Raw genomic sequence first — 21397 nt, forward strand, 5'->3', positions numbered from 1 at the left:
TATAGCCTGGATTATGTATAACTCTGGGGGTTACACAGGAGAGTAGGAGTACCCTGATTTTACAGGCCTAGATCTTGGTTGCTTTGACAGTCCTGGAAGGACACACAGGTGACCTGGCCTAGACACCCTGCTTAGAAACCTTGACCTCCCTTTCTCATCTGCCCCCATCTGCCAGTGTCTTCTAGGTTCTTCTAGGTACAGCCACACATTTGTCTGTATGTCTGGGAAGACTGTGGACTTGTACAGGGCCTGGCCCAGCCATCATCCCAGAAGGATGGAGAGAGCAAGAAGGAAGGACAAGGACAGCTGGTCAGTGGTCACCTAGGGGGGTGTCCTGGCTCAGGACAGGTGCCATTACTGTTAGTCTTGCAAGTTCCACTGCAAGCCACTGTACTCAAAGATAAAAGGGTAGAGACTAGAGGTCATTAAAAAAGGCTCAGAAACACCCAAAAGTGGGACCTAGGGACACAAAGCAGTGCAGGAAGGCTGCCTGAGGGTGGCACTGCTCTCTCTTCTTCCAGGACCTTATTTGCTGTTATTGATTTCTTGTTTTTTTTTTTTTTTGTTGTTGTTGTTTTTATCTTGGGGTTCAGGGTTGCAAGTGGGGTTGGTCTGAGTTTCTGGCTTGTCTTGTCTGGATGTAGGAGGGAACCCCATCACCCACTCACCCCACCTCATGAGCACTGTGGCAGGCCAGAAGAGACCTCTAAGGGCCACCACGGATAGCAACGCCCGTCGGCTCGTTGGTCTAGGGGTATGATTCTCGCTTCGGGTGCGAGAGGTCCCGGGTTCAAATCCCGGACGAGCCCGCTGCTATTTTCCACGACCTGTGGGAATAGCGAGCTGGAGGCCCTGGAAAGGAGGATTTTGGGCTTTTTTTCTTTGCTTTTTGCTCGCAGCTGGAAAGCTTGGTGATCCTTTTTCTGCACCCCAGGGGAGCCCCTGCTCTGTCCCTGCCCAGGCGAGGCCTACCTGAATGGCTCCTGGACCTGCAGTAGGTTTTGGGGAGCCCCTGGGGTGCCCCTGGGGAGCCCCTGGGGTGCGCCTGGGTTATGGGGGCCCGGTGGGAGAAAGTGCTCTTCGTTTGGCCTCCCCTTCCTTCTTGGTTCTAAAGGATATATTTATTTATTTATTTATTACTTATTTACATATGTCCATATATTCATGTATTCATTTATGCAGTCATATATTTATTTACATATAAACCTACAATATATTTATTTACATATAAACATAAAATATATTCATGGGAATATATTTTAGCATTTCTATGAATATCTATAAATATAAATATTTAATCTATCTACATATAAATGTATTTATGTATATATTCATATGTCCATATATTCATGTGTGTTTATGTCTTCATATATTTATTTTTATATATATATGTTTATATTGTGTATGTTTATGTATTTATTTATATATTTATATAAATATATTTTAACATTTCTTTATGAATATATATATATGTCCCTATATTTATATTCCTATGTGTCTATATATTCATAGGTATTTGCTATTCACATCATCCTAAAATCCAAGTCTTCGCTTTCCTTCCCCTGCATTTCAATTAATTAAAAGTGAGGCCAGGAGAGAAAATTCATGAAAGGACAAAAGGAATCAGCTACTGCGTTGGCCGGGAATCGAACCCGGGTCAACTGCTTGGAAGGCAGCTATGCTCACCACTATACCACCAACGCACCCTCAAGCCCTGGGCTATAATTTGAGATTTAGAGGCAGACTGATGGGGCTGTTGTGCGTATGCAAACAGCTCAGAACTAGAAAGATTTCTCAAGAAAGATCTCTCCAGTGACACCCCCCCCCCCCATTTGGGCTGAGGCCTTGGGACAGTTGCAGAGGCAGGAGAAGGCGACTTCTGTGTCTGCCCAGGCTCCAGATGACACAGCCTGTCTCCCAAGACACTAGTTTTTTTCTCAGCAGCACCAGGATGCTCTTATTATTCTCAGAAGTAAATCCCAAACTCATAAAAAATTTCTTTGTTGAATGGACTCAAAGGCCCAAGGGAAAAAGAGATGGACCCTGGAAGAGCATTCTGCAATAGGTACCATCTATATAGGAGTATATGCTATACTAGCTATAGATAATATCCCTAGAGATTGCTAATAAGCAAGCTCAAAACTAAAGGCTCCAGCACACAACAATTTTTAAGAAGAATTGGACCCTACACAAAGTATTCCTAAACACAATATTCCAGTAAAGAATATGGATTTTGATGTGCATACACTGTGAAACTCCTACTCTCAGTTCCAACCACTAAGTCTAAATGTTAAAGGAATTGTTCTGCTAGTATGTGTCATAAGCTCTGGTAGCACAGCTGTAGGACATGTGACTCCAGACAAGATGGTTGTGTTCAAATTATGTCAGCTTGATTGGAAGCAAGACAGTTTAGATTTGATATGGACTATTCTCTAAAAACTCATTTTGACTATTCTAGGAAAATAAAAAATAATAAATAAAAAAAAAGAAAAAAGAAAAAAAGAAAACACAGTTTTTATGACCTTTTCCCCTGAAATTGAATTCTCTTCTAAAATTAAAATTTGGAAAATTTAATTTTTCATCTTAGCTTTTCTGTCGATTTGTTTTGTTGGGGGGGAGGGACATTTCTAGCAATGCTCAGGGGTGATTCCTGACTCAAAAACTGTAGATTGACTCCTGGAGGTGCAGGGGAGCCAGGAGGAATAGGGAGGGGGAACTATATGGGATGCCAAGGTTTGAACTTGCAGCAGCAGAGCACAAGGCCCTATTCCCCCCTCCCCAGTACTATGGCTCTAGGCCCCTTCTTTTTATCTTAATTATCAAATAGAATTTTTATTTTATTTTATTTTATTATTATTATTTTTTTTTTTTTTTTGGTTTTTGGGCCACACCCAGCGGTGCTCAGGGGTCACTCCTGGCTGTCTGCTCAAAAATAGCTCCTGGCAGGCACGGGGGACCATATGGGACACTGGGATTCGAACCAACCACCTTAAGTCCTGGATCGGCTGCTTGCAAGGCAAACACCGCTGTGCCATCTCTCCGGGCCCTCAAATAGAATTTTTGGGGGGTGTCCCACACCTGGCAGTGCTGAGGGATTACTCCTGGCTCTGCTCAGAAATTACTCCTGGATCAGAGAATTATATGGGACGCTGGGGATAGAACCTGGTTGGCAGTATGCAAGACAAATGTCCTATCCAGTTGTGCTATCACTCTGGTCCCCAAACAAGATTTTAATACCCCATTGGGAGATGTAACAATATTCTTTTAAACAATTTTTGGATCATTTCACCTACCATTTTGTTGTACCAAGCAACATGAAATAATTTTTTTTTTTTTATCTCCCACCTCAAGGGAATTTCCCAAGGGGGCAGACTTGGGGTGGAAAACTGGGAACAATGGTGGAGAGAAAGTCTTTGGAATATTGCATACCCGTTGCCTTGTACTATTTGGCCACCCTGGGTTTGATCCCCAGCATCCCACATGGTCCTCTGAGCCTGCCAAGAGTAATTCCTGAGCTCAGAGCCAGGAGTAAGCCCTGAGCATCCCAGGTGTGGCCCAAAAACCAAAAATATTTAATAATTTTAAAGTAATAATGGTCATGTATCATCATCCTAAGCTTTTGTTGTTGTTTTAATTTTTGGAACTTTAATTTCTTATCAGAGATTCTCATAATATTTACTCATTGTTTACTTACTTTCATAATAGAAAATTATATCTATAGTCCTTGTAATTTTTTGTTTTATTGAGAAATCACTGACATCTATCACTATATATTTTCAGGCATACAGTACAATGACTTAATTTTCATATCAAGTCAAATTATTATGATATTCTCCAAATAAAATCCATCTTTTCATGTGGCTGTGATTTAAAAAATAAATAAAAAAATAAATAAAAAAATGTTTATGATGATCACCTGGAAGGAAGAAAGAAAGGGAGGCAAGAGGGAGGAAGGGAAGAAAGGAGGGCAAAATATGAGGGAAAGAGAAAAGAAGAGAGGAAAGGAGGGATGGAAATTTCAGGGCAGGGGAGGGAAGGAATGTAAAGGATTGAGGGAGAAGAAGGGAGAAAAGGGAAGGGGGAGGAAGATCCAGACAAAGTGCCCATAGGTCTTGCCTTTCCTAGTGGAAAATTACTCCCATGACCTCACTTTCCATGAATAACATTGCTTTTCTTAGCACATCAGGCGTAGCAGCTGGTGAGGAAGTCAGGTGGTCTCATGACACAGAAGACACTCAGCAAGACTGAAATCAGAGCCCAGCGCCTTCCCTGTCTTAGCACCCTCACCCCTGCTTGCCTCTGTCACAGCAGTCATTTTGTCATTTGTGTCACAGTGTATGTTGATGACTTAGAAGATCTCAACCTTCCTTTTTTGGGGGGGAGTTGTGGGGTCATACTTGGTGGCACTCAGGGGTTACTCCTGGCTCTGTCCTCAGAAATAGATCCTGGCAGACTTAGGGGGACCATATAAAATGCCAGGGATCGAACCCAGGCCTGTCCCAAGTCATCTGCAAATGCCCTCCAGCCCCAAAGTTTTGGTCACCTAACTTGTAAGGAATCTGATGCTGACAGTTGCCAGTCCTCCCCGTCTCTGGACACACACATCAAAGCATCTGTAAGGAGTCAAAAAAAAAAAAAAGTCATTTTCTAATTTTATCCTTAGGCTGACATTACAGAAGATTCTTTTCTGGGTTGGGGATTAGGTTAAGTGGTAAGAGCACCAGTTTAGCATGTGTGAGAGGCCCTCAAGTTTGATCCCTAGTATGTCCAAGATGTAGTCGGGGCTGAAGGTTAACTCCTGTGAAAAATAAAATTAAAAGATCTCTCCTTCATCTGTTGAGTGAATCTTGTGGCAAACAAAATGGTGAGGCGATCAGAGTAAAGCTAAGTGCGTTTATGTGTAAACTGCACTTGAGTCTACCAACAATCCATAGAGCTGTAATTAAAAAGACTTATGATTTAAAAAAATAAAGCAAATTTTAAAAAGTAAAAAAAATAGTAAAAAGAAATTACAGGGTAAAAGAAAAGTATGGAGAGGTTTCTCAAGGGCCTGTTCACCTGCCTTGCATGCCAGAAGCCTGATTAGGACCTTTGCCTCTTTATACTCTTAGTAATACCTGGTTGGAGGTATACCCCCAGCACCACAGGATTTGTTCCTTCCCCATGACAACCACCCCCCAATTATGAACTAATCTCTAGAAGGGACTAAATATGGGCTGGAGTAATAACACAATGGGTAGGACATTTGTCTTGCACACAACTAATGTGAGACCCTGGGTTTAATCCCAGCCATTCCATATGGTACACTGAGTAGCCAAGTGTAACTCCTGAACATCTACAGATGTGGGCTTTCAAAAATAAATAAATAAATGGGGGTGAGGTTTAAAAATAAATAAAAGGCTGAGCATGATTTACAGTTGCTTGAAGTATATGAAATCAATAGCACAGCTGGGCAGGGCATTTGCCTATCTTGCATGCAGTCAACCTGGGGTTCATTGGATTTCTGGCATTCATTTCATTGCCAGATGTGGCTCAAACAAAATAAGTGAAGTGAATAAGAAATTAATAAATTTGTAGGGTTTCACTTCATTCAACCTATATACTAAAGAATACTTGATGTTTGTATTTTTTTTATTGTTGTTTGTTATTATTGTTGGACCTCCAAAAGCCTTTCCTCCCTGTATTCCAGCCCCACTTGATGTCTCTAAATGCATGCCTGTCAATAAGAAATTAACTCTGTGCATTAGGCAAGAATTCCTATTGGAAGAGGAAAAAAGTGCTTCAGTAGGTGTCTGGAGGTTGAACAATGGCCTTGAAGACTCCACTTCTCAGGACTCACTTCTGTCTTTTGCTAGGTCAATGTCATTTTCAAGCTAATCCCCATAGGAAAATCACCAGAAGCAAACGGGGCTACATATTTTCTTACCCACTTCCAGCAGAGCTATTTCTATTCAGAATTAAAAAAAATAAAAAGAATAGTATTAAGCTCATTGGTGAAACTTATTGCATTACCCATGAAGTCAATCAGAGTCCACTATGGCGCATGGAGTGGGGTCAGCTTTCCTCTTTTATTAGAACATTTTAGGTGCTTTCAGAAAGTAGAAATTGCTGGAATAACTAACATTGGCTACATAATCACCATGCCCACTGCAATATATTTCTATCAGGTTAGAGATTCAAGGTTGGAAGCTGCAGAAACTGTTGGCACAGAATTCCCTAATGCAAATTTAGGGTGCTGTTGGCATATCAGGAAGGAGAAACTCATTTAAACTTGGCCACAGTCAGAGTAAAGTCTGCTGAAGGAAAACTCCAGTTACTAAAGTGGGTGAAAGATTTTATTTGGGGGCTGGAGAGATAGCAGGGGGCCAGAGAGATAGCATGGAGGTAAGGCATTTGCCTTGCATGCAGAAGGACAGTGGTTCAAATCCCTGCATCCCATATGGTCCCCCAGCCTGCCAGGGGTGATTTCTGAGTGTAGAGCCAGGAGTAGCCCCCGAGTGTTGCTAGGTGTAAACCAAAAACAAACAAAAAAAGAAAAAGATATTTTATTTATTTATTTATTTATTTATTTATTTATTTATTTATTTATTTATTTATTTATTTATTTATTTATTTTGGGTGAAAGATCTTAAAGAATAAAATAGTAACACAGGAAAAAGGCAAGCAGACAATTTCACAGAATAAAGAAACCAGAAATAGTTCCAGCTGTAGAACAACTCCCTACTCAACTTTTTAAGGTTTCTTTTATAGTTCTAAAAATATTATACACAGGGGCTGGAGAGATACCATGGAGGTAAAGCATTTGCCTTTCATGCAGGAGGTCATTGGTTTGAATCCTGGTGTCCCATTTGGTCCCCCGTGCCTGCCAGGAGCAATTTCTGAGCCTGGAGCCAGGAATAACCCCTGAGCACTGCCGGGTGTGACCCAAAAACCACACACACAAAAATAAAATATTATACACAAAATATATTTTGAGAGAAAGTTCAAATAATTTTTATTGAATACATTGCTATTATAATTTTATTGTTATTCATTGTTCATCATTTCTTATCGTGCCTAATTTATACATCAATGTGTGGAAAAGAGGGAAAACAGCATAATTTGGATTTGGTATTATCGATTATTTCACTCCCAGGGGTTGGTTTTGGAACCTTTCCCCATCAGCCCCTAGATAAGGCATGTGTATGTGAAAGGGTTCTAATCCCATATAATGGGAATACATCTTTTAAATGTATATATTAAATCTTAAATGCCATTTTAAAGGTAGCATTTAAATTGGACAGGGGGGGCCCTGGAGTGGTGGCGCAAGGGGTAAGGCATCTGCCTTGCCCCTGGCCTCCCATATGGTCCCTCAAGCCAGGAGCAATTTCTGAGCACATAGCCAGGAGTGACCCATGGCTATCACCGGGTGTGGCCCCCCAAAAACAAAAAATAACAAAACAATAAATTCAACATGGGAACAAGATAGTTTGTCAAATGCTACTGGCTCTCCATCTAGAAAAAGAAAAAAAAATAAACTAGGTCCTTCCTTTATACACACAAAGATCAATTCTGAAGAGGTTTCAATTAATTTAACAAATCAATTAGTTTAATAAATCAAATCAATCAATTTAATAAATCAATCAATTAATTTAACGCATCAAACCAATCAATTAATTTTATAGATACATTAATCAATCTAATAAAATTACATATCAAGTTATTAATTCATAATAACTGATATGATTGTTTTATAAATGGTGATTGATTTATTAATGAATAAATAAAATGATTGAATAAATTATATCAATCAATTAATTTTAACTTTCTTAGTTTTATTTTTTAGTTCTAGTCTTCTGGTTTATTGAGCTTTTATCTTTTAGTTTTAGTCTGGCTCACACCCAGACGGCAACCAATGCTCAGGGATCAGCTCTCACAACTGAGCTGTCATTTTTGACCCCAGGCCCAAAAACCCCCTCTCAAACCGGAAGTGATAGCGTTCCGCATCTCCTATTGGTCGCAGCGGGTCACGTTCTAGGCTCTCAGCCAATCAGAAGCGAGCAACGGAGGAGCGACCGACCAATGGGGCCAGGGCGGGAGATTTGAAAGCGCATCAGTCGTGGTGGAGCCCGGAGAGAGCCCTGTTGTTCGCCTCCTGCTTGCATCTGGCCTTTGCACCGACTCCTGGGGAACTAGGACCAAGCCCCCCACCGGTAGGCCTTTCCCGGGCCTGCAGCCTGCATGGTGGGAAGGGGGTCCCTGCCAGGGGTTTGGGGGATCCTCTGCTGCTGCTCCCCAGATGCTGTTGGGCCTTTGTTCTGCAGGCCCAGGGGAGCATTGATTTGCAGCCTGCTGGGCCCACTGCTTGCACTCCTCTTCTGCTTTATATGCTTCTTCCCTTCTTCCAGCAAGCCTCCTCCATCTTCCTAAGGATGGCCCAGAAGGAGAACGCCCACCCCTGACCCTTTGCCAGGCCTGCAGCCTGCATGGTGGGGTGGGGGTCCCAGCCAGGGGTTGGGGGATCCTCTGCTGCTGCTCCCCAGATGCTGTTGGGCCTTTGTTCTGCAGGCCTAGGAGAGCATTGATTTGCAGCCTGCTTGCATTCCTCTTCTGCTTCACATGCTTCTTCCCTTCCTCCAGCAAGCCTCCTCCATCCTCCTAAGGATGGCCCAGAAGGAGAACGCCCACCCCTGGCTCTTTGGCCCCCAGACGGTAAGACTTGATTGCTTTCCCCACACTCACCCCATCCTGCACACGCACACACACAAACACACACATGCATATGTATGTATATGATGTACACATATCTATACATATATGTGTGACATCCAGTTGCTGCTTGCAGAGCTGTTTCTCCAGCTCTTTCTTCCCCCATCTCTTTCAAAGCTCCAAAGCATGATAGGCCCTGGAGGATTTTTTTTTCTGGCTGCCCCATTCTGTTAGGTGCTGCCAAATTTCACCTTCATCAGCCTATGAAAAGAACCTCTGAAGACTCAAGTCTTTTTGTCATGCATGATATCGGATTGAGCACTCAGGGCCTAGCCCTGCTCTTGACTGTCTTACTACAATGCTACCTGAGACAGGAAATGAACCCCTGGAGGACACCCAAGCCTAGGAGAGCCAGAGAGGAAGAGAAAAATCTCTTAAAAAAAAGAATGATTCGCACCCAGACATTGAGCTGGAAAAAAAAAAAAAAAATTAACGAGGCAGGTTATCTTTAAAAAAAAAAAAAAGGGGCCGGGAAGGTGGCGCTAGAGGTAAGATGTCTGCCTTACAAGCGCTAGCCAAGGAACGGACCTCGGTTCGATCCCCCGGCGTCCCATATGGTCCCCCCAAGCCAGGGGCGATTTCTGAGCACATAGCCAGGAGTAACCCCTGAGTGTCAAACGGGTGTGGCCCAAAAACAAAAACAAAACAAAAAAAAAAGTCCTCAGGCCCGGAGAGTTAGCACAGCAGCGTTTGCTTTGCAAGCAGCTGTTCCACGACCAAAGGTGGTTGGTTCCAATCCCAGTGTCCCATAGGGTCCCCCGTGCCTGCCAGGAGCTATTTCTGAGCAGACAGCCAGGAGTAACCCCTGAGCAACGCCGGGTGTGGCCCAAAAAACAAAACAAAACAAAAAGTCCTGAAGGTTTTAGATCTTTGAAAAGATCAAAGAGAGGTCAGGGATTGGAGCTCCGTGGCCAAGCATTGCCCTTGCAGGTGTGAGACTTAGAGTCCCTTTCAAAGTCATTCAAAGAAAAGGAAGGGAAAAAAATCTAGGATAAGTATAAATTAATATTTCTGGATTTATCTTAATGGCTGGTATGAGGTAAGGACTTAGAAAAATAGATTTACTTTCTAGTTGTTTTCATTGTTTTTGGGGGCCATCGCCTGACTGTGCTCAGGGATTACCTCTGGCTCTGTCTCTCCTGGTGGGCTAAGGGACCATGTAGAAGACTGGATTTATATAAAACCTTGGTCCACTGTGTTCATGGCAAATACCCTCCTTGCTGGACACACTACTGGTCCTGATGACACCTTTCATTGAAGTCCACCCTTGGATTTGGCATGCCACCTTTATTCTGTATAGATGGTTTTCTTCTGTTTTTTCTTTTTTAATTTTTATTCTGTATATATGTTAAGTTCCCTATTTCTGTACTCTTATTTTGTTCAATGTGCTTACTTATAAATTCTTCACGAATGTCACTGTTTAGGCACAATTCTTTTTAAGAGACACTAAGATTTTTCTCTTCCTCTCTGGCTCTCACAGGCTTGGGTGTCCTATAGGGTTCGTCTCCTGTCTCATGTAGCATAGTTTAAGACATCAAAAGCAAGGCTAGAGCAATAGCATAGTAGACCATTTATTTGCCTTCCACCTGACTTACCCATTTTTGTTTTTTGTAAGATTAACATTTTATTTTTTAAGTTATAAATTTATTTCAGTCATTGGTAGTTATATCATAATTTTAAAGTACTTGATAACATGAGTGAAGTTAATCATGGCTTTCTGTGCTTGATTCATTTTTCTAAAATTATGAATCATTTCCCCCTTTCCTTAAATTTTTTTTTCTTTTCTTTTCTTTTTCTTTTTCTTTTTTTTTTTGCTTTTTGGGCCACACTCAGTGATGCTCAGGGGTTACTCCTGGCTATGCGCTCAGAAATCATTCCTGGCTTAGGGGACCATATGGGACGCCGGGGGGATTGAACCATGGTCCGTCCTAGGTTAGCATGTGCAAGGCAAATGACCTACTACTTGCGCCACAGCTCCAGCCCATTTCTTTTTTTTTTTTTTTTTTGGTGGTTTTTGGGTCACACCCGGCAGTGCTCAGGGGGTTATTCCTGGCTCCAGGCTCAGAAATTGCTCCTGGCAGGCACGGAAAACCATATGGGACTCTGGGATTTGAACCGATGACCTCCTGCATAAAAGGCAACCCTTACCTCCATGCTATCTCTCCGGCTTCCCAATTCATTTTTTTTTTTTTTTTTGGTGGTTTTTGGGTCACACCCGGCAGTGCTCAGAGGTTATTTCTGGCTCCAGGCTCAGAAATTGCTCCTGGCAGGCACGGGGGACCATATGGGACGCCGGGATTCGAACCGATGACCTCCTGCATGAAAGGCAAACGCCTTACCTCCATGCTATCTCTCCAGCCCCCCCCCAATTCATTTAAAAAAAAATTTATTTAGCTTATCTATTTTTGATCCCTAGAAAAAAGTTGAGAAACCTTTGTCCCTTCTTTGTTGGTCATTCCTAATATTTCCCTCAGAAGTTGAAAGTCAGGAGTAATCCAGAGCTTTCGGGGTCTAGAGAACCTGTTGTTGTGGCAAGAGAGATAACTCAAGCTTTGCACTAAAGACCCCTTCACCAAAGGAAGCAGATGGTCCCTCTGGCCCCTGACCAAGTGCTCACTAGCCAGGAATAATTCCTGAGCACCTTGGATAGAAACACCCCTGCCAAAAAAAGAAAAAAGGGAGCCTGTTGTTGCAACATTCAAGGACCTTATCTAAGCCATCATAGATGACTTTTTTTTCTTCTGCTTTTTGGGCCACATCCAGTGATGCTCAGAGGTTACTCCTGGCTATGCGCTCACAAATTGCTCCTGGCTTGGGGGACCATATGGGATGCTGGGGGATCGAACCGCAAACCGAGGTCTGTCTTAGGTTAGCACTTGCAAGGCAGACGCCTTACCGCTTACGCCACTGCTCCGTCCCCAGTAGATGACCTTTTTAAGAAACTTGGGAAATGCCTCTGTACTAAATAAAAATGCCTTGAATTGTGGGTGCTAATATCACTCTGACCTCTACTACCCACTGCGTGCTGGGTCATGAATATGGTATAATGGATGACCGAGATTGGACCATTTTATGGTTGAGAATTTGTGAGTTAGGGCCAAACAGGTGGGGTGTCTTCTGTTGTATTCAGTCCTTTGTTCCTTATCATAGATTATTTATGGAGAACCCACTTTCATGTGGAATAATAAACAGTGTCGTGGGACTGGGCAGCAAAACTAGGGTGTCTGTTCCTCTGAACTGAGAACTGAGAATAAGTGAGTGGGCAAGTAGTGAAATGCTCCTTGCAGCACATTCCAAAACGGTCACTGGGACAAAGGAACCCAAATGCTCCTTATTCCTTGTCAGACTCACCCTGGCCTGAGCACCCTGCCTCAGAGAGTCCTCCGGAAGGAAGCTACCACCCCATCTGCACTCGTCCTCATGAGCCGCTCCAATGCTTATCCCACAGGTAATCGGGGCAGTGGGGCAAGAATCTGGAACCTGGAATCTAAGGGAGGCTCAGGGATAAAAATGTCGGAGAAGGTGTCAGCAAGATAGTACAAGGGTTAAGGATGTAGCAATAGTAGGACACTTGCCTGGCATGCAGCCAACCCTGGTTTGATCTTCAGCATCATATAATACCCCGAGTACTGCCAAGAAGTCATTCCTGAATGCAGAGCGAGGAGTGATCCCTGAGCACCACCAGATGTGGAACCCCCCCCCCATCAACCCCCAGAAAAAGACTATACCTGCATATAGCTAATCCTAGTTAAATTTCCTAGCACTGCATATGGTTCTCCAAGCCTCACCAGGAATGATCCCTGAACACAGAGCCAGAAATAGCCCCTGAGCACTTCTGGGTGGGGCCAAAACACCCCTCCCCACCAAAAAATTGTGAAAAGAGAGCCTCGATTTATCTACCTTCTCCTTAGCTTTCCCAGGCCAGAAGAAGGTGGAGGAGAACAGCACTGGAACATCCAACTTGTCAACGTAAGTGCCCAAGCTTTTGAGTAGCAAGTGGTGGAGGAAGATAGTGAAAAGGTAGAAAATGAGGGAAGGAGAATCTAAGGAAAATAGGGTCCAGAGAAGCTGATCCATCCTGAACTCCTGAGAATAACAACAGGTGTGAGAAGGCAAGAGAGAGCAGACTCCAACAATTTGCACTCAGCTGGCTTCCTCCACTCTTTCTCCTTAGGCGCTCCTTTACCATTGACAACTTTGAGATCGGGCGGCCCCTTGGCAAAGGCAAGTTTGGCAACGTTTACTTGGCTCGAGAGAAGAAAAGCCATTTCATCGTGGCGCTCAAAGTCCTCTTCAAGTCTCAGATAGAGAAGGAAGGTGTGGAGCATCAGCTGCGCAGGGAGATCGAGATCCAAGCCCATTTGCAGTATGGTGCCCGTCCTCCCCAAAGCCCCTCTGCTCCCTCTGCACCTCCTGCTTCAATCTTACTCACTAGCCACAGTTTTTCCTTTCTTTTTTTGTTTGTTTTTGGGCTACACCCGGTGATGCTCAGGGGTTACGCCTGGTTATGCATTCAGAAATCATTCCTGGCTTGGGGGACCATATGGGATGCTGGGGGATTGAATCAGTCAGTCCTAGGTCAGCGCATGCAAGGCAAATGCCCTACCACTTGCGCCACTGCTCTGGCCCCAGCCACAGTTTTTCTCTGTAGTGGTGGCCACTTATTCTCCTTAATCTCATAGTTCTGTTCAGAGTCTAAAATCCAGAGTTACCCCCCAGTTTCCCCTCACCACTGCCACCCCTGCTAACCCTTCAGATTTCTTCTCACTTGTCCAAGTGTGATTGTTTATTGTGTCCGTTTCCTTGTGCTGGGAGACAGCTTGAGGCCTCCTTTGACTCTTCTCCAGGCATCCCAACATCTTGCGTCTCTACAACTACTTCTATGACCGCCGAAGGATTTACTTGATCCTGGAGTACGCACCCCGGGGGGAACTCTACAAGGAGCTACAGAAAAGCCGAACTTTTGATGAGCAACGAACAGCCACGGTCTGGGCCGGTGGAGAAGGAGGAAGTGGATTGGGGGACTTTGTCTCAGTTCTATTCTAATGACCCCTCATGGACTCCTAGATCATGGAGGAGCTGGCGGACGCTCTGATCTACTGCCATGGGAAGAAGGTAATCCACAGAGACATCAAGCCAGAGAATCTCCTCTTGGGGCTTCAGGGCGAGCTCAAGATTGCTGACTTTGGCTGGTCTGTGCACGCTCCTTCCCTGAGGTATGGTGGGCCAGGAGTCAGGGATGGAGTTGGGACATTCAAAATGATTGCACACTAGGACTGAGAGAGAGCTGAAAGGGATGGGGTGCATGGAGGAGGCCTGGAGTTTGATCCCACAATCATAAGGCCCTTTGAGCTAGGCCGAGAGAGGGTAGCTCTGAATGCCCCATAACAAAAATGATGATAATATTACTACTCCAGATTTTGTTATCCAGACTTGGGGTTACTCCTGGCTGTCTGCTCAGAAATAGCTCCTGGCAGGCAAGGGGGACCAAATGGGACACCGGGATTCGAACCAACCACCTTTGCTCCTGGATCGGCTGCTTGCAAGGCAAACGCTGCTGTGCTATCTCTCCGGGCCCTAGACTTTTTTCTTATGTAAATAGGAGATTGGGCAGAAGAAGGCTCAAGATACTTGCAGGAAGCCTGTATTCCATCCCCAGTAATACATAATCTCTGGAACACTGCTAAGAGCAACCTGGAAGATAGAGTCCAAAAACCTAAAAAGAAGGACTGGAGAGATAATTTGCCTTGCTCACATTTATCCCAGATTTGATCCCTGGCATCTCACATGGTCTCCCGAGTGAGTCCTGACAGAGTCAGGAGTAACCCCTGAGCATCACTGGATATGACCCACTCACCCCCTCAAAAATAGGAGAGTCATACTATTACTGTTTAGTCTTACTAATGTTCATACCATTTTATTTTGTCTTGTGCTATACAGTTGAGCCTATACATGCAAAGTGTATGTATGCTCCGCATGCATGCGACGAGTACATTCCAGCCTCCCCTAAAACATTTTTAATGACTTGATTGTACTGTGTAACCTGGTTTATTAGCAGGACACTTGAGGATGCTCAAGATGTCCCCAAGTTTTTCATTCTAAGTTGAGCATTGACCTCATAGCATATTTTTTTGTTTTTTTGTGCACATCCGGTGACGCTCAGGGGTTACTCCTGTCTCTGTGCTCAGAAATCACTCCTGGTTTGGGGGACCATATGGAATGCCGGGGATAGAACCCAGGTCCATCCTGGGTCAGCCGCGAGCAAGACCAATGCCCTATCGCTCTGTGCTATCGTACCGGCCCCTCATAGCAGATTTTTCTTGTTTTGTATCCACATGTGGTGATATGTAGGGCTGATGCCTGACTCAGGGATCACTCCTGGCATGTTCAGGTACCATGTGTGATACTGGAGATAGAAACTGGTTGGCCACATCCAAGGAAAGCCCCCTGCTTACTGTATTATTTTTTTTCAGCCCTCTTCTCATTCTTTGTACTGGCTTCATGGTATTGTGTGATGCCAGGCGCTTGTAGAGTCAAGTTGGGACACTTCCTTGTATATCCTGGGTTCTCTTGGTTAAGAAAATAGACTACTATGAATCCTACATTGTCACCAGGAGGAAGACCATGTGTGGCACCCTGGACTATCTCCCCCCAGAGATGATTGAGGGGCACACACACAATGAGAAGGTGGATCTGTGGTGCATTGGAGTCCTCTGCTATGAGCTGCTGGTGGGAAACCCACCCTTCGAGAGTGCTTCACACAATGAGACATATCGACGGATTGTCAAGGTAGGGACACACCACCCCCTGTACCCCCATCTAAGCAAGAGCTCTGGGCTGGTTGGAGAGCCAGGGGCGAGGAGGTGCAGGATCCTGTGTTACTCTTCAAGTAGAATAGACAAGGAAAAATCAGTTCAGGGGCTGGAGTGGTGGTGCAGCAGTAGGGCGTTTGCCTTGCACACACTAACCTAGGACTGACCGCGGTTTGGTCCCCCAAGCAAGAAAAAAGAAAAATCAGTTCAAATGAAAAAATACGATGTCCCCTTTTTCTACTTCTGCAGGTGGATTTGAAGTTCCCTCCTTCCGTACCTGTGGGAGCCCAGGACCTCATCTCCAAGCTTCTCAAGCATAATCCCTCCGATCGGATGTCATTGGCCCAGGTCTTAGCACACCCTTGGGTCAAAGCCCATTCTCGGAGGGTGCTGCCTCCTTCTGCCCAGACTGTTCCTTGAGTTGTCCCTGTCATGTATGCATTTAAAACCATGTTTGTGTATGTGTGTTGGAAGGAGGGGATCCTTGGCCTGTTTCCTTTTCTGTCTTTACCTCCTTTTTTGGAGGAGGGGGACCCATACCAGGCGGTGCTCAGGGGTTGCTTCTGACTCTACACTCAGGAATCACTCCTGGCAGGTTTTAGGGGACCATGTGGGATGCTGAGGATTGAACCTGGGTTCACTGCATGAAAGGCAAGTGCCTTAACCACTGTATCACTTTGGCCCTATCTTCTACCTCCTTTTTATTTAATAGAGATCAAAACCTTTTTTTTTGTTTGTTTGTTTTTTGTTTTTTTTTTGTTTTATGCTGTTTTAGGCCACAACTGACAGTGCTTAGGGGTTACTCCTGGCTCTGCTCAGAAATCACTCCTGGCTGGCTTAAGGGACCATATGTGATGCCAGGATTCAAACCACACTCTGTCCTGGGTTGGCTGCATGCAAGGCAAATGTCCTAGCACTGTGCTATCTCTCCACCCCTGGCCCTAATATTGTTTTTTTGTTTGTTTGTTTTTTGTTTTTTTGTTTTTCGGGCCACACCCGTTAGATGCTCAGGGGTTACTCCTGGCTATGAGCTCAGAAATTGCCCCTGGCTTGGGGGGACCATATGGGACGCCGGGGGATCGAACCGTGGTCCTTTCCTTGGCTAGCGCTTGCAAGGCAGACACCTTACCTCTAGTGCCACCTCACCGGCCCCCTAGTATTGTTTTTGTCTGTTTTTTTTTTTTTTTTTTTTTGGTTTTGGTTTTTGGGTCACGCCTGGCAGTGCTCAGGGGTTACTCCTGGCTCTATGCTTAGAAATCGCCCCTGGCAGGCTCAGGGATGAACCTGGGTCTGTCCTGGATCAGCAGCATACAAGGCAAACACCCTATCTCAGCCCCAGTCTCCTTTAGCACTGTAATAAAGATCTTGATCTGGGCTGGAGATATAGTACAATGGGTAGGGCACTTGGCTTTTATGTAGCCAATCAGGGTTTGAGTCCTGGCATTGCATTTGGTCCTCTCTGAGCATTACTGGGTGTTGCTCAGGAAAAAAAAAAAAAAAAAAGTGGGGGCCCAGAGAGATAGCACAGCGACGTTTGCCTTGCAAGCAGCCGATCCAGGACCAAAGGTGGTTGGTTCGAATCTCGGTGTCCCATATGGTCTCCCATGCCTGCCGGGTGTGGCCCAAAAACCAAAAAAAAAAAAAATTAAAAAAAAAAAATTGGGGCCGGAGAGATAGCATGGAGGTAGGGCGTTTGCCTTTCATGCAGAAGGTAATCGGTTCTAATCCCAGCGTCCCATATGGTCCCCTGAGCTTGCCAGGAGCAACTTCTGAGCATGGAGCCAGGAGTAACCCCTGAGCATTGCCGGGTGAGACCCAAAAACGAAAAAAAAAAAAAAAAAGTAAAAAAAGTAAATTTGTGTTTACTAGAATAAAATACACACCTCCAAATGTCATTTCTCTGCCAATTTTTATAATTGTGATGTATGTTCTTCATTCCTCAATTTCTGAAAAGCTACTAGAATGTATATAATCTCTAGCATCAATCTGTCTGCTGGGCATAAAACTAGATCTACTACTTTTCTTTGAAATTGTTCCCTAGTCTGTGCAGTGGCCATCCTTCTCATCTGGATTAGTTTCATGGCCAATAAAATAAAGCCTTTCTTTTCTAGTCCACTATTCCTGTGTTTTTTCTTGGATGACACGTGTTTCCATGTCAGAATCACTCCTGGTGGGTTCAGGGGGCCATATGGGATGCCAGGGATCAAAAAACCCAGGTCAGCCACATGCATCGCAAATGTCCTACCTGCTGTCCTATCTATCGCTCCAGCCCCTCCCCTGGATTTGGTTGGTTCAATTTCCCTCTGAATAAAGAATATCCAACTGTGGAGATACAGTAAAAGGCAGACAGGGGATTCGAGTACATAATCTCATAAAATATTTATTAGACAGGAGTCTGAGTGTGAGAAACACATTTTAGGGTTTTTTTGTTTTTGTTTTTGTGTCACACCCGGCAGCACTCGGGTTACTCCTGGCTCTATGCTCAGAAATTGATCCCAGCAGGCTCGGGGGACCATATGGGATGCCGGATTCGAACCACCGTCTTTCTGCATGCAGGGCAAATGCCCTATCTCTCCGGCCCCAAGTTTTGTTTTAGGCCATACATGGTGGTGCTCAGGGGCTACTCCTGGCTCAGCTCTCACAGGTGTCCCAGAATCCAACCTGGGTCCATGCACTTTAGTTCACTGAGCTCCAAATCTTCCAGAAGCACAATTTTAATGTATTTTTTTGTCCTAAAGGAGAAGTGAGGGTGGCGGAGAAATAGCAGAGGAGAGCACTTGCCTTACATGTCACCTACCTGGGTTCACTCCTTGGCATTCCCATATGATCCTCCATATAGGAATGATTCCTGAGTGGGGAGGAAGGGAGGGAGGGAGGGAGGGAAGGGAGGGAGGGAGGGAAGGAAGGAAGGAAGGAAGAAGGAAGGAAGGAAGGAAGGAAGGAAGGAAGGAAGGAAGGAAGGAAGGAAGGAAGGAAGGAAGGGAGGGAGGGAGGGAGGGAGGGAGGGAGGGAGGGAAGGAGGGAGGGAGAAAAAGAAAGGAAGGAAAGAGAAAAAGAAAAAAGGAAAGGAAGGAAAAGGAGAAAGAAAAAAGGAAAGAAAGAAAGGAGAAAGAAAAGAGGAAGGAAGGAAAGAAGAAAAAGGAAGAGAAGAGAAGAGCAAGGCCTAAGCCAGGGTTGCTGTCACCGCTGTCACATGACCACCGCGCTCACGTGACCGGTGACACCCCCACGCCACTTCCGGAATTGCCCTTCCCGCGGCCAATCAGAATCCACTTCCGGTGTGGCCTCATCCAATCAGCGCGCTCTGGCCACGCCCCCTCCGAGCCACCGAGCCGGGGGCGACGCCAAATGCCGGAAACGGCGTCCTGGATCCGTCGGGGGAGCCGCGGCAGGCGGAGGCGGGAGTCGCGCGCGGGCGTGTGAGGAGAAAGGCGCCGGCGGGGATGGGGAGCCGCCGGGGGGCGCCGCCTGTGGAGCCTGTTGAGGGGAGAAGCGACGGCGGCGACGACGAGGAGGCGGCCGTGGCGTCCGAGCAGGCGGAGCAGGCCCGGCCCTTCTCCAGCCGCCTGCAGGACAGCCGCAGCCTGGACGGGCTGAGCGGCGCGTGTGGAGGCGCCTCAGGGCCCGAGGGCAGCCCCGGGGGCGGCGGGCGGCGCGCCACCATCTCCAGCCCCTTGGAGCTCGAGGGCACCGTGAGCCGCCAAGGCGACCTGACGCACTTCGTGGCCAACAACCTGCAGCTCAAGATCCGACTCAGCGGGGGCTCGCCTCAGCCTGCACATCTGGCTCCGCATCTGCCTCCGTCTTCTTCGCCTCAGCCTGCACATCTGGCTCCGCATCTGCCTCCGTCTTCTTCGCCTCAGCCTGCACATCTGGCTCCGCATCTGCCTCGGTCTTCTTCCCCTCAGCCTCAACCTCAGCTTCCACATCTGCCTCGGTCTTCTTCGCCTCAGACTCAACATCTGGCTCCACATCTGTCTCAGTCTTCTCCTCAGCCTCAACATCTGCCTCAGTCTTCTCAGCCTCAGCATCTGTCACAGTCCTCGCCTCTGCCTCAACATCTGCTTGAACATCTGCCACAATCTCCTTCCCAGCCTCAACATCGGCCACAGTCTTCGCCTCAGCCTCAACATCTGCTTCAACATCTGCCACAGTCTTCTTCCCAGTCTCCACATCGGCCACAGTCTTCTCCTCAGCCTCTTCCTCAGACTCTGCCTCCGCCTCCATTGCCCGTCGTCCCCGCGCGGCCTCACCCCGCGTCTCCCACCTCGGCCACCCCCCCGGCCATCCCCGCCATCGACCCCGACGTGCTGCGAGACCTGGAGCGACTGAGCCGAGACCTGGGCGGCCGCGTGGACCGGCTGCTGCGCGGCCTGGGCGGCGCGGTGCAGGAGCTGACGGCCCTGAGCGTGGGCTGCATCCAGACCTACCGCGACGCCGTGGACTCCCTGGGCGAGGCGGTGGACATGAGCATCAAGGGCATGTACACGCTGCTGGCGCGCTGCGAGGAGCTGGAGCGGGCCCTGCAGCCCGTGCAGGGGCTGGCCAGGCAGATCCGGGACATCCGACGCGCCCTGGAGGTGTTGGAAGCCCTGTGCAAGTGACCCCAGGGGCAAGACACGGCGCCCACATACATACAAACACATGCACGCGCATAATCCTAAAGACTTGAAGGAGACTGGCTGGTCTGGAGCTGCCCGTCGAGGGAAGGCCCAGAAAGCGCTTGCAAAAGCTCTTGCAAGGCGCTTGCCCTTCCTGGGCCTTGTGCAATTGTCTCTGAGGATGGCCTAAGAAAGGACTGCTTATGATGGGAGGGCTTGACACTCATTTCTGTTCATTTAGCCCCCCCCTACTGTAGCGACCTTGTCCCCCCTTGTCCTTCCAGCTCTTTCCCAGCCCAAGCACCATTCTGGGAACCCAGGGCTTGGAAACTAGTTCTGTATGTGTCTGACAGAACAAGTTCTTGGCCTTGGAAACTAGTTCTATATGTGTCTGAGAGAACAAGTTCTTGGCCTTGGAAACTAGTTCTATATGTGTGTGTCTGAGAGAACAGAAGAGGCCCCCCAAGCCCAAATGCGGCCACTCTGATTTCAGGGCCACATCCCAGGCACTGAGGGCTGTGGGAACTTGAGTTCTCTCTGGGCAAACACCATGCAGACAAGGTTGTCCACCTGCAGATGAAAAACTTCCTGCTTCCGTCTTCTGGTCCCTCCAGGCTACTTCCTCCGTCCCAGCAGGGGTGGAAGAGGAGAGGAGAGATGCATTCTATATGTCTGAGAGAACAGAAGAGGCCCCAAGCCCAGATACGGCCGCTCTGATTTGAGGGGTCACATTTTAGGCGCTGAGGGCTGTTGAAACTTGAGTTCTCCCTAGGCAAACACCATGCAGACAAGGTTGCAGACCTGCAGATGAATAACTTGCTGCATCCGTCTTCTGGTTCCTCCATGCTACTTCCTCTGTCCCAACAGGGATGGAAGAGGAGAGGAGAGATGCATTCTGTAGTGGAGATGGGTGTCTCGCTGCCTTCAGAGTTCAGGGGGAACTGTGGGTGGTGTGGAAGCCGCCTGTGGTGGAGTGTTCTAATCCGTTTTGGCTAAGTTTTTTGTGGAATTAAAGTAATGCTACTCCTAAGGCTGAGGCTGTGTCTCTGTTGGGTACAGATTTGGTGAGCCAAAGGAATTGCAAGGAAGGTCCATCTTTTCCATGGATCTCCCTTGGGAGGGTGGGAGACCCAGGCTACATGGGGATGGGCATGGTTTTATTAACAGATCTGAGGGGACATTTCAGACACAAATATGGATTTAGGTATCCAGTAAAAGCAAATATGGAAATCAGGT

The 21397-nt window shown here is 46.5% G+C and overlaps 2 protein-coding genes and 2 non-coding genes across 4 annotated transcripts; 3 read left to right on the top strand and 1 right to left on the bottom strand.

Moving 5' to 3' along the window:
• The first annotated feature begins 737 nt into the window (after positions 1–737).
• TRNAP-CGG (transfer RNA proline (anticodon CGG)) lies at positions 738–809 on the top strand. The gene has a single exon. It is a non-coding gene; the product is annotated as a tRNA-Pro (tRNA).
• Positions 810–1631: 822 nt separating this feature from the next.
• TRNAG-UCC (transfer RNA glycine (anticodon UCC)) lies at positions 1632–1703 on the bottom strand. The gene has a single exon. It is a non-coding gene; the product is annotated as a tRNA-Gly (tRNA).
• A 6436-nt stretch (positions 1704–8139) lies between these two features.
• On the top strand, positions 8140–15980 carry AURKB (aurora kinase B). The gene is made up of 9 exons (XM_049766319.1): positions 8140–8192; positions 8620–8691; positions 12094–12196; positions 12660–12717; positions 12923–13114; positions 13596–13734; positions 13816–13964; positions 15363–15537; positions 15810–15980. Exons 2-9 carry the CDS (start codon positions 8644–8646, stop codon positions 15978–15980), a joined length of 1035 nt encoding a protein of 344 aa, XP_049622276.1. The 5' UTR covers positions 8140–8192; positions 8620–8643.
• A 3023-nt stretch (positions 15981–19003) lies between these two features.
• Positions 19004–20990, top strand: BORCS6 (BLOC-1 related complex subunit 6). Its single transcript, XM_049766115.1, has 3 exons — positions 19004–19336; positions 19769–20595; positions 20812–20990. Exons 1-2 carry the CDS (start codon positions 19004–19006, stop codon positions 20162–20164), a joined length of 729 nt encoding a protein of 242 aa, XP_049622072.1. The 3' UTR covers positions 20165–20595; positions 20812–20990.
• The last annotated feature ends 407 nt before the right edge of the window (positions 20991–21397 follow it).

The sequence above is a fragment of the Suncus etruscus genome, chromosome 20 (genome assembly GCF_024139225.1).
Source record: "Suncus etruscus isolate mSunEtr1 chromosome 20, mSunEtr1.pri.cur, whole genome shotgun sequence".
Taxonomy (NCBI): domain Eukaryota; kingdom Metazoa; phylum Chordata; class Mammalia; order Eulipotyphla; family Soricidae; genus Suncus; species Suncus etruscus.